The sequence below is a fragment of the Cannabis sativa genome, chromosome 4 (assembly GCF_029168945.1).
Source record: "Cannabis sativa cultivar Pink pepper isolate KNU-18-1 chromosome 4, ASM2916894v1, whole genome shotgun sequence".
Taxonomy (NCBI): domain Eukaryota; kingdom Viridiplantae; phylum Streptophyta; class Magnoliopsida; order Rosales; family Cannabaceae; genus Cannabis; species Cannabis sativa.
The window spans coordinates 82,145,436-82,167,443 of NC_083604.1; the positions used below are offsets into that span (position 1 = coordinate 82,145,436).

The following is a 22,008-nucleotide window of genomic DNA, read 5'->3' on the forward strand; positions in this document are numbered from 1 at the left end:
AAAAAATGAAAATTTTAAAAATCAGACTTTCATAATAAATGCATCTTATAAAACTCTCTATTCTTCAAAAATATTAAAAGAAACTAAATAAAACAGAGAGAAGACAACATTGAAAGAACATTTTGAGTCATATTTTTTTTATTAAAAAAAGTAATTTGCATGTAAAAAGTGTCTTATTGTTCTTTTTGCAAAATAATTAATCAGTACTTCATATTTAATTATAAATTGTGCCAAGAAAAAATTGTGAAGAGAAGTTATATATATTCCAAACTTTTCAAGCCAAAATGTGCGAAATTAATGCATGGTTTATTTTGTTGTAAAAAAGATATATATATATGTTAGAATTAATAATTGTTATAAGGTATTGAATTAATAAATATTGTAAAATCTTATATTGAATTATATGATATACATTTTTTTTTTGTGGTGGTATGATAACTAAATTAATAAATAACATTTATTGATATATATCATTATTTATTAAATGGAGATATTCAAATAAAAAATTAATGTATTGTTAAAATAAATATTCAAATAATGTATTCAACTTTATATATCTAGAATTTAATATAAATTCAACTTTTTCTTTTGTCACCCCATATATAAGAATGCAAAACACAAATCATTTATTTAGAGGTATAAAAATAGCATTCATTAGTTAAAATATTATCGTGTAAATTAATATTTTATATTATATTGAAAAAACGAAAAATTAAGAGGTAAACAATGACATTAATAATTAATTTGGTCGTCAAAAAGTAAAGGAAATAAAACGGTTTCAATATGCTATAATATATTAATAATTAAGAATTAATTAAGAATCAATAATTAAAGTAAAAGCATGGTGCACGTACTTATGATTAAACTATATATTAATGTAATTAATTATATACAACATTAAATTAATTATAAATATTTAATTAGAATAATTACGTTGGTACATGCGTAATATAGTAGGCGTCCAAGGATATGTCGATATATTCCATTTCCTCACAAAAAGTAGTTTTGATTTTTTGTATTTGTTTCGAATATATAAATAAATACATTATATATAATATATATAAAAATAATATATAAATATGGTGGTGACCACTAGTACTATTACTATACAAAGAGTCAAAAAAAGAAGCTACAACTAGCTAGTGTAATGGATCACATACATATTTAATTATAATTACTTTTTTTCTGAATTATCTCCTATAAATTAATTTGATCATTACAATTTACATTCTTAGTCAGAATGATACTAATTATAAAGTACATTAAATTATTAAAAAAAGACTAAAATTTGATTACTTTATATTGTATACTCCATTTGAATGTATATTTGATATAATATATACTTTAGTTTAATTAATTAAAAAATTGCCAACTTTTCTTGTTCCTTTTTTTACTAAGTAAAAATATTCTATTTAAAAGTACTCATATTAGCTAATTAGGTAATTAATACTTAAATAAATAATTTAGTCAAGCCCAAAAGATTTGGGAAATATATATTCTATATGAATATATAGGATAAATTTGTAGTATACCTCCCAATAAAAGTAGTTTCGGTATTTCATATCTGTTTTGATATTTAATAGAGTTTTTTTTTTTATTATTCTAACTCTTTTTAATGATTTGTGACAGTCAGTAGTCCCGTGATTCGTAAGGGGAAACACCGGGTAAGCTGTGCAATCCCACACCGCCTGGGGAAGGTCAAGTGGGATGATTCTGACACTGTATAGGTATGAGACTACATAGTTGAAGAGGGCTTAAATGGATTGATTGGTACTACCTATGTCAACAAGGTGCATCTTGTTTTTCGGTAGCCCATCACGAAAGAACTCCACAGTTAAGCGTGCTTGACCTGGGAGCAATTTCAGGATGGGTGACCTCCTGGGAAGTTTTCCCAGGAAGCGTGCGAGTGAGGACAAAGCACGCTGGAAACACTCGTGTTGGTCTGTAGGGTCAGTCATCGATCCAAGAAGCAACCAGAGTGACGTACTCGTGTATAAGAGCCATTCATTCCGTGAGTGTAAGGGCCCAATGGAGGCTTGAAGCGGGGATGTTACATGATTGTATATCGATCACTTATAAATTTAAAAATTTTAAATATTTAAAATACTAAAATAAAAAATTCAAAAATAATTACTTATCGTGAGCATAAAAATTGTAACAAAATATATATTTATTTTTAAAATATTGAAACTTAAGTTTTAATATTATAAACTATTCAAAATATTTTATAAAAATTTATCGTTATAATTTTAAATAGCTACAATAATATATATAATTATATATATATATGAAAAAACTAAAAATAATCTTAAAAATACATATAAAGTGGAAACAACTTTTAGATATGGTGTACTATATAGCATTATTCATATATATATATTTATTCTAATAAGTCGATCGATCATTATTGTAATAATTATAAATTGTTCAAATTCCACTTTAAACTAAAGGTCTAGTTGATATATTTCAATGTATCTTTTATTTGAAGTCTTTGTAGAGTTAATTTCAAGAAATTTGACTCAATAATTGTAGATCTAGCCAAGAAATGAAATTATCAAACCATTTTCAATATCATATATATGAAAAACTTAATTTATAATTATTAATAAAATATTATATATATATTTATTTAATGTGGGACAGAAAATCCACTGAGTTAATAATAATAATATATATATATATATATAATTAATTTTTTTCTACTTTTCTAGTTTTCATAACACAGCCGCACCACTAACAAGATTTTGAAATCATGAATTAGATTTCTGTATATCATATTATATAACTTTAGTTAATTAATAATTAATATTACACTTATTTATAAATATAATATGTTTCAACGTGTTAATTAATCTCCAAACATATACGTATAAATTATTGTAAATTACAAATATGAATGACTTCATATATAGTTATTTGGACTTTGAAGTAGTACTAGTGTGAATTAATTAAAATAATTAAAATGAAAAATGAAGGCTGCTAAGGACAAAGAATATGTGTACATTTTGAAATAGTATTATTAGTATTTAGTTCACACATGTATAGCGGCTAGTAATACTGTGTACACAACTTACTAAGAATTAATAAAGAATAAAGGGTTTTTTTTTGGTAGATTTTATAAAAATTGTATTGTATTAAACAACAAATAATATTATGTTTAAATAAATATTGTATTGTATTAATTATTACGGCCATAAATTTAATTACAACGTGAATCGTATTATTTAAGTACATAACAAATGATCTGTATTAGCTTGTATTATAATATTTAGAAAGGGTTTGGACTTGGAACTGGCATCGACCCCAGCCCCAGCCTCGAATCCCGACTCGAACCCGAACCCAAACCCAAAATCTCGAACCCAACCCTAAACCCCGTACCTTGACCCTCGACCCTGACTCTGACCTCGATCCCAGACCCTGACTCCAACCCCGATCTCAACCCTGAACCTCGACCTGAACCCTGAATCCGGACTCCAAATCCACATCTCGGCCCCAGACTCTGGCTCAGACCCTAACCCATCCCTGGACCCCGAACTCGAACTCGAACTCAGACCTGAACCTGGCCACAAACCTTAACCTCAACCTTGGATTCAGACTCGAACCCTAACCCGACCCCGAAACTCTCGAACCTAGACATGGCAGAGTTGGGGTAGAGTTTATGGTAAAGATAATATAATTTTACATAAGATATCAATACAAGTCAATACCAAACATAGCATTGTATTAAATAATATTAGTACAACACAATACAATACAAGTCAATATCAAACATAGCATTATATTAAAAAATATTAATACAATACAATCCAACACAATATATACTATATTATACGACATAATACAATACGACGTACTAAATAAGCTCAAAGAGCATTGTTATTTGGCACCTTAAGACTTTAAGTGTTCAACACCATATCGATATAGTGCTTCACAATTGGTCAATATTTTTTCATATTATTTATTAAATTAAAATATGTAGAGTCAAACATAAAAATAAATCAATAACGATTTAGTGCACCTTAACATTTCTAAAAAATACTAAATTATACTATGTGCATGTTTGGCATCATAACTAAAAAACTAATTTTTGTTTTTAAAAACAGAAAATTGTTTTTTGAAAACAATTTGGCGTGTTTGGCCTTGTTTTTTGAAAATAGTTTTCAGAAAACAAAGTTACAAAAAACAAGAATTTTTGTTTTCTATTTTAAAAATCAATTCACTAGTCAATATTGTTTTTAAAAAACACTAACCAAACATGACTTGTTTTTAAAAACTTCAAAACTATTTTTTGTTCTCATTTCTAAAAACAATTTTTTGAAAACAAAAAACAAAAAACAATACCAAACATGCTTTATATGTCTAGTTATTACGTGATAATATTTTTAAGCCAATCATCTCCGATTTAGATGAGATTAATTTACTATTTTGAAAAATATTATATTAGGTCTAATATTTTTGTTGGTTCCATTTTCAATTATGATGAAATATTATTATTAGCACGTGTCCAAGACACTACTACTAATTTTTTTTTTCGTAACTAAGACATACTACTTTAATAAATAATAATGTCAAATATTTTTCAATAATTAATAAATGAAATTTTTTTTAAAAAAAGTCTCTTTATATTTTGTGATTATTTTCTTAGAAATATATCATTCAAATATGCATGAGTGCATGCCATTATAAAAATAAAATAATCAAAAGCAAAAGAGAAAAAAAATAATTAAAGTCAATAAGAGGAAACTATTTGGTCACTCTTTTTCTTCATTTAATTAATACTTATTTTATTATTATGCTTATAATTAAATTAAGACGTGATTGAACATTTTGATCTCTTTATTTTTTTATTATTATTATTCTGAAAATGACTTAATTAAATTAATGAATGACATTGCAAATCCAAATCGTTCTCTTTTATAATATAAATAAAGGTGAATACTTGATCAACTTGACTCTAGAGAATTAATAATATTAATTATTGTCGTAATCGTACTTATAATAACCAATATTAATATAATATAGGGATATGATTTTGTCCTGTGATTTCCGTGATGTACGGACGCCGTCAAATAATTAGGGATTTATTTGATCTGACGGCTGACATTGATCTAGGGGTAATTAGGGTTAAAAAGTAGAAACGTACCTTGACACTCATTTAATATACCCCGGAACTCATCTAATGTACCACAAAATACATTCCGTAAAAGTATATCACGAGACAAAATCGTGTCCCATATAATATAATATCTACAAACTTTTCCAAGTTAAATGAATTGAGACAAATTTACAATAAATTGAGGAGTAGGAGTATTAGATTTTGACTCCTTTTATTAAAATAATTAAAAGTAATTGTAATTAATAACGAATATCCTTTTCAATTAAAGCAATAGGAGAAGCCAATTCACTAAGCTGCAATCAACATTAAAATGAGATGCAAAGTACTACAAAAATAGCTTTAGTGATTCATTTTAAGAGACTCTCTAAATTTTTAGTGACTATATTCACTATGAGTTACTAATGTGAATGAATGTAGTAACCTTCACTAAAACCTTTTAAAACTCTTTTGGTACGCTTACGTATTGTATTATAATATATTAGATTATATATATATTATATTTTTATATAATATTATATATTGTTGACCGATATTTTTGAAAATGACTTAACTTTAATTAGTTATCAGCTAATGAATAATTTTAGAAGAAGATTTTTTATGTGATTAGAATATTAATGAGTTCACGAGTCACTTGTATTAATATGTTTTTGATTGTGTTCTTAGAAAGAATTTGATTTTGCAAGGATTGAGTTAGGGTTATTTTTAATTTCCTCCCAAACTTCCATCATTTTTCAGTGAATTTTTACTGTGTTGATTGGGCGAGCCTTCAATTAACCGGACAACAATAAGTGATGGATACTCTAGTTATATGGGATCGGAACAAAAGGATAGACGTCTATATCCCTACTGAACCACAATACGGGCCAGAAGAACGTTTGGTTGGAAACACTCAACAAACCCAAGGAAATGAGCCATCCAATCTAAAGTCACAGAGTCAAACTGTGGACCACATGGTAGACGAGCAAACTTTTCCAGCCCATTACCTTAGGGGGAATGGTCATTATAACATTCGTCCTCAGACATATATACTGAACCAACTGATTGCTAATAATAGCCAGACAAGGAGGCTTCCAGGTGAATCAGTCTTTAACTAGTTGGAAAAATTATATAGTAGTCATTAGATTAGCATAACATGATATTAGTGAAGTGTATACATAGAGTTACACTGAGATGTCAACAGATATATGCTAATATATGCTAGGCTTTGTCGTATGAATATTCTAGACTTAGTACGTGTTAGATTCAGAATAGGATTGTAATTAGGTGTATAGGCACCTTATTACAATCTGGTTTTATTTTATGTTTATATTTTTCTTACTGAGTCTGTCGACTCACAAATATTATTTGCATGTGTAGGTAGGAACTGAAACTAAATCAGAATGAGTCTAGAGTTGGATGAAGATTGTACACACTATAAAAAATCTTACTTTTAGTTACAATAAAATTTGTGACTAAAAGTAAAAAAAATTGTGACTAATTATTAATTATCATTCTTATGTTGTGATTAAAATAGTCGTGGCTAAAGGTATTAGTCACAAAAATTACAATTTATTGTGACTAAATATTATTTTAGTCACAATACTTGTTATGACTAAAAGTAAATTAGTGATAGTTTGTGTCTAAATACAATATTTTAGTCAGAAGTAGTTTTTTGTTGTGACCAAAAGTCATATTTAATCACAAAAAATTTATGTTGTGACTAAAAAATTATCACTAAAAGTAACTATTTTTTGTAGTGACATATCAAGACAGTTAAACTAAATTCAGAATGAGTCTGGAGTGTTCGGGTCTTCAGAACAGTTTAGGCTCACTTTTGATAGTCGCTAGACAATGACTTTTGCAGTACAAGTATTTTTGTAAACCTATATAATTTTTAAAATGGTATCCCGAATTATGTATTAGTATATATTTATCAAGTTTAAGTTTATTTACGAAAATTTTAATTTATAACGTTTTTCAGTAAACATTTTGATTAGCGAAGAAGTGCACAATAATTAATAAAATACTAGCTAGTGAGTGTATTGAGTGGGTTTGTAGAACTAAAAACATATTGTTGCTCATGTGTTTGCTAAGTGGGAGCTTAGTAATACTTGTAATATGGTGTTCTTAATTTCTGAGAAGTGAGTCTGTCTATGCTTATCAGTATATTCTCTTCCTTTGAATGAAATTTTCTTGTCTTAATTTCTCAGCAAATAATAATAATAATAAATAAATATGTTAGAGTGAAGGGAAAAACTCCTTCGGCCTACTAATCAGCCATATTAAGACAAATTAAGCAGCAAAATAAAATTATATTTATCATGAAATAAAATTATATATACATGTCACTAGCTTGTTTAATACTTTGTGACATAATCTGCACACATCACATTTATATGTATATATATTGTACACATGCATGCACAATATATATGCATGTATATAATATTGATAATATATATGCTTATATATATATGTACAAATATATATCGTTATCGCAAAGATTTAAATTTTAATCACTACAATTAAATAATATTATTTTTATAAAATGAAAAATTACATATGAAAATCATGATGACATTATCATGATTTTGGAAAACATGCACTAAACTTAAAGTCTATTTCATATTTTTATATATATAATTAATTTAGGGCAATAGACCATATAGATAGATACAATAGAGTATAGAGATCTACAGATTAGGTGCATGTATTAATTGTATATTGAGTAAGAAATAATAATAATAATTAATAATAAGAAGAATGTTTATCTCATGTAACTAAAAGCAGCTACCACCCATAATAATCCACAATTATTAATTAATTTATACGTATTAAAAACGATTAATTCATTAATTAAAAAGTTGCATTACTAATTATTTTTGTTATTTTATTTTATATATATATTTTTGAAAAAGAATATATTTTAATTTAATTACCCTGGTTCGGGGACGGACCCAGTAGTGCTTATATGGGGGCTATAGTCCCCACTAACAAAATTATTGTCTTTTAAAAAATTAAATGTAATTTTTTTAATTTGATAATTGTAGATTAAAATAGTAGAAAAACCCCCACAAAATTAAATAAATTTAGTAAGAGTGATTATAATATAGGTATAAATATTTTTTAATGATAAATAAACCCTCACAAAGTAAAAATTCTAGGTCCATCACTGCTGGTTATAAGCATGATGATTATCACGAGCATGTTAATAGTAAAAAATTGTATTATAGAGATAAGCAATATTATATGTATATCCAATCCACAAAATCTTTTATTTTGCCAAATGTATTTTCTTCCTTTAAAACCCACATCAATGCTTCCAATTAAATATAAGAATTGAAGAAAAAAAAAAACAGTCATATATACATTCACATGGTAATTAATTAATATTTAATGAACTTGTAACGTTTATATATATGTTCATATAGATCAAATTGTCTATATCAAAATCACATTGTTTCTATCTAATCTTTCACAACATAAACTATTATTATTAATTAGGAATATTGACGGCTAAATCACTTGAATTTTACCGTTTGTAACACTTAACCATAAAAACCGAATTTTTAGCAGCTAAGCTACCGGTTCCGTTTTGCTCTGCACACCTCCGTCCAAAAATCACAATTAAGTGCCACGGTGGACTGTCCACGTGTACGCACTTGTACACGTGGCAAAATTTTAGTGGTCCACGTAATTTCAATTTTAAAAAATAATTATAAATATTTAAAAAAAAATTAAAAAAAATAATTTATAAAAATTAAAAAAAAAATCCCTATTATTTTTCATATTATATACTAGTTTTTTATTTGTGCTATAGGCACATTTGCTCTGTTATTTTATTTTTATTTTTGTATTTAAGAAAAAGATTACTAATATTTGTTATTTTAATTATTTTACCAAAAGTCATAAATTCAAAATTCAAAAATAATGAATATGATAATGTATTTTTAAAGAAAATCAATTATATATTATTCTTTTTTGAACGAACTTCAGTGAAACAATTCTCCCACTAAAGAACACGACCTGTAAAGAAACAAGAGCTTCTTGTAAGATAATGATCATATCCTTCGTAATGTATTTTTAAAGAAAATCAATTATGTATTATTAAATAAAAATAAATTCAATAATTCTGTTTATTGTAAAAGTAATTCTTTTTAGTTAAATTTTGTAAACTTTATAGTAATTCATCCTTCTTTTACAATTGAGATGCTCTCAGTTGTCTCCTAGGGGACCATGTACTCTCTAACAGATGGCTTGTGACAAATGTCAGAGTAGTGGAATTCATGTAGTGGTGGTCGGGTGTCAATTCGTGCTAACGCCTGGGATCACACTCCCATGCCACCTTCTCCTCTAGGTACGTCCTTGTACTTTGCTTCAACTGTTTCAAGCATAGTGGTTGTGCATCCCGATATGTCCTTACCTTGGTATGCTTTGGCTTCTTTGGAGACTCTTGGTAGTGCTTCAAGGTTTGTGTCGTGGGGTGGATTCTCTTTTCTATTGAAGGAATGATCCAAGACGGTGCTTTAGCAAGAGTTCATCCACCTAAGCGAGGAGCGGAGTGAATGAAGCGAGGGAGCGAGGAAGGAGGGGTGAGGCATCGCCTTGCGAGGTGCTGCAGCACATTGCCTCACTAGTGTGTGCAGCGCAAGGCGACATCTCGCGGAGTCCTGGGCCGCAGTGTCTCTCTGTCCCCTCATTTCCTCTGGACCGCGTCTCTCCTTTGTTCACTTTTCCTTCTCTTCGATTATGATATCGAAATTCACACTTCAACAATTTTGGGGTCTATAAATATGTATAAATAAAAATTAGAAGGGTAATTTGCGGCATAACCTCCTTAAGTGGCCAGGTTTTTGCAACTAACCCCCAATTCTAAAATTTTGGTGGTAAAATTGTAACGTCCCCGCTTCAAGCCTCCATTAGGTCCTTACACCCACGGAATGAATGGCTCTTATACACGAGTACGCCACTCTGACTGCTTCTTGGACTGGTGACTGACCCTACAGACCAACACGAGTGTTTCCAACATGCTTTGTCCTCACTCGCACGCTTCCTGGGAAAACTTCCCAGGAGGTCACCCATCCTGAAATTGCCCCAAGTCAAGCACGCTTAACTGTGGAGTTCTTTCGTGATGGGCTACCGAAAAACAAGATGCACCTTGTTGATATAGGTAGTACCAATCAATCCATTTATGTTCTCTTCAACTGTGTAGTCCCATACCTACACAGTCTCAGAATCATCCCACTTGACCTTCCCCGGGCGATGTGGGATTGCACAAGTTACCTGATATTTCCCCTTATGGATCACGGGACTACTGACTGTCACAATCACCCCCCTTACGGGGTCCGATGTCCTCGTCGACCACACTTTCGACTGGGTCAAGGCTTTGATACCATTTTGTAACGTCCCCGCTTCAAGCCTCCATTGGGTCCTTACACCCACAGAATGAATGGCTCTTATACACGAGTACGCCACTCTGGCTGCTTCCTGGACTGATGACTGACCCTACAGACCAACACGAGTGTTTCCAGCATGCTTTGTCCTCACTTGCATGCTTCCTTGGAAAACTTTCCAGGAGGTCATCCATCCTGAAATTGCTCAAAGTCAAGCACGCTTAACTCTGGAGTTCTTTCGTGATGGGCTACTGAAAAACAAGATGCACCTTGTTGATATAGGTAGTACCAATCAATCCATTTATGCTCTCTTCAACTATGTAGCCCCATACCTACACAGTCTCAGAATCATCCCACTTGACCTTTCCCAGGCGATGTGGGATTGCACAGCTTACCCGGTATTTCCCCTTACGGATCACAGGATAACTGACTGTCACAGAAACCTCCTAAACCCAAGTTCTGTTAGCACTTAGCCATTTCCATCCATTTTTGGGTGTTAAGTGCCAGGTTAGAATGTCCACGTGTACACAGTGTACACGTGGCTTAATTTTATTGGTCCACATAAATAAATATTTAAAAAAATAAAAAAATTAATTATTTTAAAAATAAAGAATAAAAAATTACTTTTGTGTGTAAGTTTTCATTTTCCTTGGAATTCTATAGTGAGTGTGTATTGTGTGAGAATTTGTTTTTGTGTGTAAGTTTTCATTTTCCTTTTCTTCCTTACTTTACCAAAATTGTGATATGGTTACACTTTTTTACGTGTATTTGGTCTAAAAATTTATAAAAATGAGACCAAATGTAACTAAATATATCAATAACATTTTCAAAATGTACAATTTAATGGAATTTTGAATTATCATCTAAGATAAATTTTGTGATAATTGAGATAAATTATGTGGGCTAATTTTGCACAACATGACCTAAATATTCAGCCTTTATTCAATTTAGTTTAATCCTTTCTTTATGAATTTTGAATTAGGGCCCACCCAAGAAACATATTAATGTTTTTGGTAATTTTTAAAATTACCACATATCCAAAGAAATAAGGGCCCAATAATTAACTTTTTCAGTCCAAAATTGCAAATAAGTGACATTTGCTAATAAGATGTACAAAAATCATATTTTAAATGTCTTACAATTTCTACCATTTGAATTTAATAAAAAAATTTAAAATATCACCAGAAATAGGTTTTATAACATTTTTTTAAAAAAAAATAAAAATTATTAAACATATATTTTTGTCACATTTAAAATCGTCACTATAATTTATAATATACAGTTTATTTTTCCTGGTACAGAAACTATTTTTAATTTGAACCAAAAAAGAATGACATTACTTTAAAACATATCTAAGATTATAACTAAACATATGTAATTCTACAATGAGAACACTTATTAATTTTAGTGGTTAGTAAAATTATGTATTGTACAATTATAACTAAACATCTCATGATGTATGTTTACAGTCTTTTTAAATAGTATAGTATATTGTATTGTAGTGTTTAAAAATGGTGATTAAATTGTTGAAGAAGAAAAAGCATAACATTTAACAACTTAAATAACAGTGAATCATATCTCCTAAGTTAGAAAAATAATAATAAGATACCATCTTAATCTACAACTGTAATAATTACTGACTTTGTTAATATTGTCAAAAATTATTCATGTTATGATATCCCACATTGATAGTTTTGTTAATTCATGGACAAAAGTGTATTATAAATGTAGAGTTTATTAACAATTAAACTATTCTAAAAAATTGTTATAATAACATTTATATATTATCTATTATATATTTTTGTGAATTTTAATTAATAATTTTAGTTAGGGTAAATATTCCTGCTTATATTACTTGGTTATATTAGTCCAGAGAATGAGATCGAGTCTAAATTTGGGGTCTGGATCAAAGTTTAGCTTCGAGATCCAAAGCTAGATAAACATACCAAACACAGTAATTTATTTGCAAAATTTAATCAACAGCAAACATAATATTATATTAACTAATACTATAAAGTACAATAAAATAAAATATAATACAACAGAATTAAAAATACTTAATTTCATACCCCTTGATATTATACTTCTTAACTAGTTAGTGATTTTTTATATTATAAAGATTGTTAAATTAATTTGGCCCTGCATATTATAAGCTTTGGTCTCTTTGTGCCACATATAGTATTCTTGTATGCATTATTTGTTAAAGAAAAAAAAAAACTATAAGGGAAGCTTAAAGTTAAGAATTCGAAACTCTTTAATTTCGATGAATACATTTTCATAGTCGAGGTGCTATTTTGTACACGACAAAAGGCTAAATAAATTAAGCAGGAACTGAACTATATATATAACTAGTTTGCAGCCTCATATAACATTAACTACAATGGTAAAAATGGGCTACTACTGACACTTTCCAAACCCGAAACGCTTATCTGAGGCTTAACGCTTTACATTGTCAGATCGGGATCATCTTCGTAGTCATAATCTTGTTCACTTGGCCTGACCCTCTTTGCATCTCTAGGCGTAGGTCTACCCTTTTTCGGTTTTCCCCTATGACACCAAATGCAATTATCAGAAAACACTTATTGAGGAGTTTTGAGCACAAATATAGAGCTTTCCAAACACTGATAGTACTTACTGTCCATTGGCGTATATTCCTCCACCCTTAGACCGGCCTGGACCAAAGTCTGATCTCCCATCTAAGATAAACATACAGGGAGGAAACATAAATATATAGCTTTGGAAAACCTTTTGTGGTATTCATATTAGTAGGCTCACCGTCTCGTGCAGCTGCTATTTCTTCGGCCTAACAAAAAGGGGAAAAAATATGTAAAAGTTATTAATGAACAACTCATAGACAAGATCATAGGAACACTCAAAGAGAAAGAAGAAAAAAGGATGAACAAAAGACCCTATGGAAAAAAGGGGAAAAAGAAAAGGCAGGAATAAGTGTATCAAAGGAATCATAAGGGGTATCTACAAAGATAGTTCAACATCTGAAATATGTACTTAACATGACAACTTTTCATAAAATGTTGCTCTAGATCAGAACATAAGCCAAGTGATCTCAATTAAATCATTACCGCTGGTGATGTGACAGAAGACAATGAGAAGAGTCTATCTTCAGGCTGAAACTTCCTAGACCGCTTCGTGCTGCATACACAATATTTGAGGACTTTCATTGCGCATAACATAAGAGTAAACCTTTCGATAATACATTTAGAAGTAAAACCATTCATAAGCTGATAAGTTCTCTCAAAATCTCATTCAAGAACCCTCACAAACACACCAGAAATCTTACTTTTATTTCTCAAGATAACATTAGCTAATTCGAGATAGCCAATATCCCAAGAGTCTAAGATTCATTATTACAACTACTAATCACTTATTCATACTGCTCCACTAACTACTGCTCTTAACAGAAACATAACAACCTACTAATAAAACTCCTAACAGAACATAATCAACAACTATTAGCAATGAAACCACTAAAACAACTTAGTGAACCTCATTGGAGATGTATCAGCATGTTTCTCATCTGATGAATGATTTCTCATATACATAACATTGAGATTTATTCTAGTAGTGACTAATAGGGATAATGATGAGGATGAGTATAAGAGACTGTGGAATACATGAACTTAATTTAGTCATGCCTAGCATAAATAACTGATCCCAATGAGCTGATTTTCAAGCTAAAATTGATTAACTTAGAACATAAAATCATCACATACTAAAAAGACTAAAATGAAAAATCATAAAGATATAAAATGGAGAAATGAAATAGCAGTGTTACTCCATACAGGGCAGTGTTCTTAGATGAGGACAAGAATCCATCAAAACCTTTTAACACATTGCCACATTGGCTTGGATCCTGCAAGTAACTGGTCTCCATATCATACACCTGTTTCAACAATGGAAAACCATTATGAATTATGAAAAATTATTGAAATGGATGATATTGAGATAATGCCCTTTTCTTCCCACATCAATTTTACATATATGCAACCAAAACAAAAAAAAAAAAAATTACCAACCCTAAAAAGACAAAGATATTAAAGAATAAATCTTTACCTGTTTTTCAATGTTTCGAAGATCTTCTTGGAGCTTGGCTCTCCTACTTAGAGCAGAAGAGAGCATTGCCGTTGGGTTCAACGAAGACTTTTGCGCTGAAAAAGAAACAAAAATCAAAATCAATTTTTTTTTTTTTAAAAAAAGTATAAATTGAAAAAGATTTCAAATCAGTACCTTCTGTATCCATCTTTCTCTTACGAAATAAAACAAGATTCTACAAAGAAACAAACTTTGCATAAACCCTAAAATCTAAATCCCAAATCTTCTCAAGAAATTAGGGCTTTCCCAATTTACTCAATTTTGCTTTCTAGGGTTATTTTCCGTCAAAAAAAAAAATGTTAGTTCGTCGGAGGAGATAGTCAAAAATCGATACGACTTCACGAAAATCGTCGTTTTTTCAATAAAAATAAAATTAATATTGGGCCTGTTGACATTTGGGCCTAGACTTAGAATTGTCGGCCCAATTGTACCTACCTTGACTTTGGTAATAAACAAACGAAGACGAAGACGCGGCGAGCAGAATTAGCAGATACCGCTGCTGACGTGGAGACGGTGGGACCCAGTGAACCAATTATTCTTATCCTCTACGGAAAGGTGTACTGTAGGCTAAAAGTGAGTAAATGATGATAAGAAGAAAATGAAATAATTATTTGTACATCTTAATAAAATAAAGAAATTGATAATCTAATATTAAATTTTATATATTTTAATTTAATAAATAAATAAAAAATTGTTAACTATTTATAAGAGGTTGTTTATATGATATTAGACACGATAATTATTAATAGTGAATATTATTATTAGATACTAATATTATTTAAGTATTTGATACAGGATAAATTTTTGGATAATTAATAATTTTTTATAATTATTATTAAATTAAAATACATCAAGTTTAATATTAAATTTTACTAATAATAATATCACTATTTCAGCTTCTAAAATAACGTCAAACATTATCCAATTTTGTTATGTGAATTTTGAATTGAAGGAGCTAGAGTTAAAAGAGTTTAAATTAAGAAAATAGAAGACTCTATTATTGAATGAGTTTAATATTATTATCATTTTAATTTAAAAAGTAAGACCCGCTTGAAAATACAAATTTTTTGATCATTAAAATTTAAGGAATTTTTTTATTTTTATATTTTAAAGTAGTTTTTCTTTTACATTTTTTAGAAAAATTCACATAGCAATTAGCAGAACAACCGAATAACTTAAATTTACATATCAACTCACATAAAAACTATTGAAGTAACCTAAACTATAAAAATAAAAATAAAAACATTTAAAAAATAATATATAAAGTGATTCTATTTTCATTATCATCAACTCTAATCATAATATTAAAAATGTGGTATGAGTAATTTGAGTAAAATGGGAGGTAGGGTCCAATGAAAACTCACACGTGCAAGTAGCACACTAGATTCTTAGCCCCTTATTGGTCAACAAAGAAACAATTGGCACAAGTCAAAAAATAAAAAATAAAAAATAAAAAAACTTAAACAAGCGTTAGTATAACGCACCTCCCTTCCCAATCTCACCTCTACTTTTTTTTATTTATTTAATAATAAAATTAGATTTGTTGGTCCACCGACTTTTCTTTTCTTATCTTTATTTATTTATATTTGAATTATTTTTTAGAAAATAAAAAAACTCAATAATATTCTTTTTTTTCTATTTTATAACTTATACTACTCAATGGTCAATAGTAAACAAATTTCAGTTTTTTTTTTTCACATAATGCTAACGTTTATATTAATTGAGGTAATAATTAAATTCTTTTTTTTTTTATGTATTTTGTCTTAAATAGGAAAATATTTAATAGGGAATATGAAATTGGGCTACACGTTTTAGATATGTTTAGTCTTGTTATAGTCAAATTTGACCACTCACAATAATCTGAATTATTTGGCCTAATTTGATTACCCTAAAACTTCAACAATGTTTTACCAACATACCTAATTCAATTCTAAACAAATAAGCAATGTTCTTTTTTTTTTTTGGTTTAATTTCAAAAATTGTGCTAATCAAACAACCACCCTGATAATATAGATCTTAGTTGGCTAGACTTTTAAATTTCATTTTAAAATTTAATTAGATTAACCATACAATTTAACCGCTAAATCCAAAAAGTACTTTAAGAAGAAGTTAATCATTATAGCGAAGCGAAAAAAGTACTTTACATGAAGTTTAATTTTTTATTTTAGAATAAAAATCGCAAGAGATCTAAAATTTAAAGCTAAACTTTAGCCAATTAATCAGTAATTTTTTTTAACTGTAAGTTAAAAAAATCATTTAATAGATATTTTTCTCTATCCACAATTGACATGAAAATTAACATTTAAGGACTTACTACCGCCAAAAATTGAAATAGAAGTATCTTAGTCGAAAAGAGAAAATAGAAATCTAAGTGCTATAAACTTGAAAACCAGATACTTTCGCCTCTAATTACTCTTATTTTAATATCTTATAATTTATATCAAATCAATAAATCTATACCACACCATCTAAAATTTCAGATTTTTTTATATCAATTTTTTGAAAAAAAAATATATTTTAAGATACCAAAATTAGACCAATTATTTTTTTTAATTGAAAAATATATTTTACAAACATATTTATCTTTACAAAAAGAAGTAAAATTCAAAAGAAAAAAGAAAAGAAAGTTATACACAAGAAAGAAAAGATAAAGAGAAGAGAAATGGGAATGGTATTAAGGCACCCTTTCTTCATATATGTTCATTTCCTCTCCTTACAATAAGAATCTTCCACCTTTTTTTTCTTTCTTTCTTTCTCTTCAGAATTTAACAAAAGCTAATTACAATAATATTTTGTAATCTTCTTCTCTTCTCTTCTCTTCTTTCTTTCACTGTTTTTCTTTGGTTCCATAGCCAAACACTTTGTTTGCTGCCATGTCTTTCAGAGGCTTCAGTCGGGTATCTCTCTTTTTCTCTCTTCTTTTGATTTAATGGGTTTTCTTTGTTAATTTGTAGACATGGGTATCTTTCTGAACTTTGTTTAGAGCTATTATCTGAACAAATATTGATGAAAGGATCTATCTTTTTTTCAAAAGGTTTTTTTTTTTCTTGTTTTCAATTTCATTTTAGGTGCAGAGATGTTGAATTTTGAAGATTTAGTCTAAGATCTAGACCTTCTTGTTTAATACCCATATATTGGTTACTGAGAAAGATTTTTGAAAAAAATGATCTTTTTTTTTTGTTTAAACTATGATTTGGGGTTATTCAGTTTTGTAATTAGTTCAAATTTGATGGAAGATTTTGTTTTTCTTGCTCATAAGTGATGTAACTGTTGATTTCAGCAGCCATTCATCTGAGATGAGTTCATATATGTGAAATTTTGAATAGTTTTGAAAGGTGTTCAATGTAATATGCTTAAAATCTTCACTGGTTTATGGTCTTGAATGAATTTGCCTTGAATTTGTCTTAGTTCAGTTTCTTTCTTTTTAACTTGTATTAGTTCAAATTGGATGAAAGATTTTGTTTTTCTTGCTCATAAGTGATGTAACTGTTAATCAAATTTCAGCAGCCATTGAATCATGATGTTTGTTCTGAGATGAATTAGACAAGATAACTAAGTTATTTCATTCAAGTTCTTCTGAAATTTTGAATGGTTTTCATTGGTTTTGAGGCCTTGGAATGAATTTGCCTTGATTCTGGGAAGACTGCATAATTTTAGTTCAGTTTTTTTTTTCCTTTGAAATACCGATAAATGGTGTTTTTCGGAAAATTTGTATTCTTGCTTATTTTAATGATCCTTTTTTACTTGTATTGGTTCAAATTGAATGTAAGATTTTGTTTTTCTTGCTCATAAGTGATGTTACTGTTAATCAAATTTCAGCAGCCATTGATTCAAGATGTTTGTTATTTCAAGTTCATATGAAATTTTGAATGAATTTTGCCTTGATTTTGTTTCTTGAAGCCAAATGCTTCATCTGGAATGGGAGTTGCTGATCACAGCAAGAATGCTTTCATGGAATTGCAAAGGAAGAAGGTTCACCGCTATGTGATCTTTAAGGTTGATGAGAAGAAAAGGGAAATTTTGGTTGATAAGACTGGTGGCCCAGCTGAGAACTATGATGATTTCACTGCAGCTTTACCTGAGAATGATTGTAGATATGCTGTTTATGACTATGATTTTGTCACCTCTGATAACTGTCAAAAGAGCAAGATTTTCTTCATTGCATGGTTAGCTTTCAACTCTTTACTATCTCTTTCACTTTGTTTATGATGACATTCGATCGGAATCTGTTACTAGGATTTTAGTCTATAATCAATTTGTGTAGTCACTATGATTGCTTCTTTTTTATGAGAGTTTCTTACTCTAGTGATTTTAGATCATTTTTATTAGTTTTTGCAAGTTTGTTATCCAAAGTGTTCCTATGTGCATGCTTTTCAGTTGGATGAACAACTTGTCAGTCTTTATTTCTTTTATGATATTTATAGCCTATATTTTCAATGAAATTGTTCAAAAGAAAAAAATTGCATAAGAATCTAAGTTTTGGGTTTAAACACAAAGCTTTCTTTTTATGTAGTTTTCATTGAAAAATATTGCATGATGACATTGGATTAGAACCTGTTATAGGATTTTAGTTATTGCTTTCGCTATAAGAGTTTCATACTCTAATGATTTTAGATCATTATAGATGTTTAAAATAAGTTTGTTATCAAGATTTCGAGGAGTATCCCTAATCAGTTTTATAGATTAGTTGTGCAATGCTTTTTCGGGTGTATGAACAATTTGTTTGATTAGATGACTTGTTTTATTTCACATGGGATCTTAAAACAAAGTTTGGGTTTGGGGTCTTAAGCTTAACACAAAGCTTTGTTTCTATGTAGTTTTCATATTGGTTTTCATTGAGTGATATCATCCAATCTTATGTATTGTTCTTTGCATAACAATTTTTATCAGGTCTCCTTCAACTGCTCGAATTCGCTCGAAGATGCTCTATGCCACATCCAAAGACAGGTTTCGAAGAGAGCTGGAAGGCATTCACTACGAGATTCAGGCTACCGATCCAACAGAGATGGATCTTGAAGTAATCAAAGAGCGAGCGAACTGAGCTTAATTTACTCTCACTTTCAAGCGTTGGATTCTCTATTTTCTGTCAGTTAATGCTCTCAGCAGCTGCCATAATCAAATACAACACCTTCTAACTTGTAATTTTGCCAATCTGATGAATAAACTGGCAATGTTGGTGGGGTGTGAAAAGCTGGGCTAAGCTTAATGTTTATCTACTTGCTGAAAAAAAAAATTGGTTACTTTTTACTTCTCAGATGTAGATCAGTATTTTTATGGATATATATTTATGGTGAAATCTCAAGTTTATTGATGAAAAAACAAGCTCAAAACACTGGCACACACAATAAACCATCTCAAATAACCAATTTCTGAAGTTTCAATAATGATTTACATCTTAAGATAAGAAGCAGTTCTATTGAAACAAAGGTTACTGGTTACCAACTAAAGGGTTCTACAAACCAACAAAGGTTACTTGTTTTCTTCATTGCTTTCTCCTGACATCTCCTCCAGAGATTTCCCATTTGATTCAGGGACTAAAAAAGTGAAAAGAACACCTAAGAAGTTGATTCCACCTAAAACCAGAAGGGAATTCTTGACCCCAATACCTGCTGGAAATCCTTTATCCACCTTGGCCTACTCTTGGTTCTGAGCCAAGTAGACGAACCCAAATGCCCCCACGATTGCCCCGAGCTTTCCTAATGTAGCAGAGATGCCGTGGCAGGTGGACCGAAATTTGGCCGGGAAGATCTCAGCCGGGACAACAAATGTTGTTGAGTTAGGTTCGAAATTTGCAAAGAAGAAAGTCAGTGAATACAGAGCTACAAACCCGAAAAGGTGATTCTTTTGAGCCTAGTAATCGTAAGGAATAGCGAGTGCAAACATGAAAATTGTCATGAATGAGAAACCCATCAGCTGATTTACAAAACGTCCTATTCTGTCGATGAATAAGACGGTAAACCAGTAATTAGGGACTGTACTACACATCGCGATGAGTGTCTGAGCTCGCGCTATTTTGTGCATTTCTCCAAGGCATTCATAGTCTTTGCTGGCGGAATCCATCCAATGACGCTAAAGATAGAACAAGTTTTGGCTGTAAAACGCTATGTCAAGCAAAAACCAAGTACTTGTGGTGCCAAGCAAGTGAAGCCCATGTAGAAAAAGGAACTCTTTAGAGAAAAAAACCATACTGACTTGTTGCCTCATCAACACTCTCAGGTCCAGCTTCAATATCAACCTTGAGAACCTTTGACATATCAGAAGCAGCCCACAAGAGCAGTGTAACGAGCAGTTTTGGGCATTTTCAACCTCCAATAAAATGTTATAGCAGCAGGTAAAGCACCAGCCATCAAAACAATTCTCCATAGATAATCAGCTTGTGGAACAGTTGAACCAATTGGATCAACTTCATAAGTTGGAGCTTTGAACTTAATTTCAAACAAAGTTGACAACACAATAGCAAACACCCCACCGGCTGTAATCCCCAAACCTTGCATAGCAAACATGATTGTAGCCGAAAGGGGGTAATCGCCACCAATGCCAAACCCGAGCCAAAATCTAAAGAAACGTAGTGTTGTCATGACAGTTTTGGGGTCATGACTAAAGGAAAGGCCAGAACAAACTGAGCAAATGACCATGATCAAGAGTGTGATACCATAGATTCTCTTTCGCCCCAACTTGTCACCGAGCCAACCAAAGAAGAGTTGGCCGGCTCAGGTACCAACAAAGGCGACGCCATTCACAGCAGCAGAGACTTCTGGTGGGACTGTCCTTGAATTGGTTGAACCTTCAACATGGTAGTAAATTCGGCCGAGCATTTTGGTGACGAGTGAGATGCAAAAGAGGTCGTATGCATCTGTGAAAAATCCCATAATATGGCTGTGGAATGATACATTGTGTTTTAGCAATGTCTAATGCGTTAAACACTTCATTAGCCATTCTTTTTCTATTTGTTACAACAAAATGTTATCAAAAATCAAATACAAAAACGAAACATGAATTGGAGTTGAAAGGATATGTTAGTTATGAATTTATAAAACAATGAAAAGGAATATTAGTGTTTAAGGATTAGTATATTCCCATGGCATTAGTCTTTCTCTCCTTAAATTAACTCACATTTTGAGGATATTTTACCTATAAATCTTGCTATTATGTAAGCCTCTGGTTGAACTTATCCCATTTGGAAAAAAAATTACATCTTTCAAAAACATTGTTTTCTCTTTTAATAAATTATTGCTGGTAAATGATTAACTCATTTTTTTTCTTTAAAAAAATCCAAGACTCTTTTAGCTTGTACCAAAATGTGTGAGATTTTAATGGTATTACAAATCACACACACCTTCAACCTTACCATTTCAAAATCCTCATTTTCAATAATTAAATATCTAGAAAATAATAATTTAGGAAGATTTA

The 22,008-nt window shown here is 29.9% G+C and overlaps 2 protein-coding genes and 1 pseudogene across 2 annotated transcripts; 1 reads left to right on the forward strand and 2 right to left on the reverse strand.

Moving 5' to 3' along the window:
• Nucleotides 1-12,724: 12,724 nt before the first annotated feature.
• On the reverse strand, nt 12,725-14,935 carry LOC115711947 (uncharacterized). The gene is made up of 7 exons (XM_030640144.2): nt 14,734-14,935; nt 14,560-14,654; nt 14,289-14,389; nt 13,569-13,638; nt 13,264-13,291; nt 13,124-13,184; nt 12,725-13,035 (listed from the first exon to the last, which is right to left on the reverse strand). The coding sequence occupies exons 1-7, from the start codon at nt 14,744-14,746 to the stop codon at nt 12,933-12,935; spliced, it is 471 nt and encodes a 156-aa protein (XP_030496004.1). The 5' UTR covers nt 14,747-14,935; the 3' UTR covers nt 12,725-12,932.
• A 2,255-nt stretch (nt 14,936-17,190) lies between these two features.
• Nucleotides 17,191-19,788, forward strand: LOC115714208 (actin-depolymerizing factor). The gene is made up of 3 exons (XM_030642798.2): nt 17,191-17,495; nt 18,499-18,764; nt 19,489-19,788. Exons 1-3 carry the CDS (start codon nt 17,472-17,474, stop codon nt 19,637-19,639), a joined length of 441 nt encoding a protein of 146 aa, XP_030498658.1. The 5' UTR covers nt 17,191-17,471; the 3' UTR covers nt 19,640-19,788.
• A 279-nt stretch (nt 19,789-20,067) lies between these two features.
• On the reverse strand, nt 20,068-21,534 carry LOC115714207 (probable inorganic phosphate transporter 1-7; annotated as a pseudogene).
• Nucleotides 21,535-22,008: the final 474 nt, after the last annotated feature.

Bases quoted from the DNA above. Each gene is read 5' to 3' on its own strand.
- LOC115711947 (XM_030640144.2), bottom strand. The intron at 13,639-14,288 runs GTATGGAGTAAC...TTGTGTATGCAG, and splicing joins TCATCTAAGAACACTGCCCT to CACGAAGCGGTCTAGGAAGT. The intron at 13,292-13,568 runs GTAATGATTTAA...CCTTTTTGTTAG, and splicing joins CTTCTGTCACATCACCAGCG to GCCGAAGAAATAGCAGCTGC.
- LOC115714208 (XM_030642798.2), top strand. From the start codon at position 17,472: ATGTCTTTCAGAGGCTTCAGTCGG. The intron at 17,496-18,498 runs GTATCTCTCTTT...TGTTTCTTGAAG, and splicing joins CTTTCAGAGGCTTCAGTCGG to CCAAATGCTTCATCTGGAAT. The intron at 18,765-19,488 runs GTTAGCTTTCAA...AATTTTTATCAG, and splicing joins AAGATTTTCTTCATTGCATG to GTCTCCTTCAACTGCTCGAA.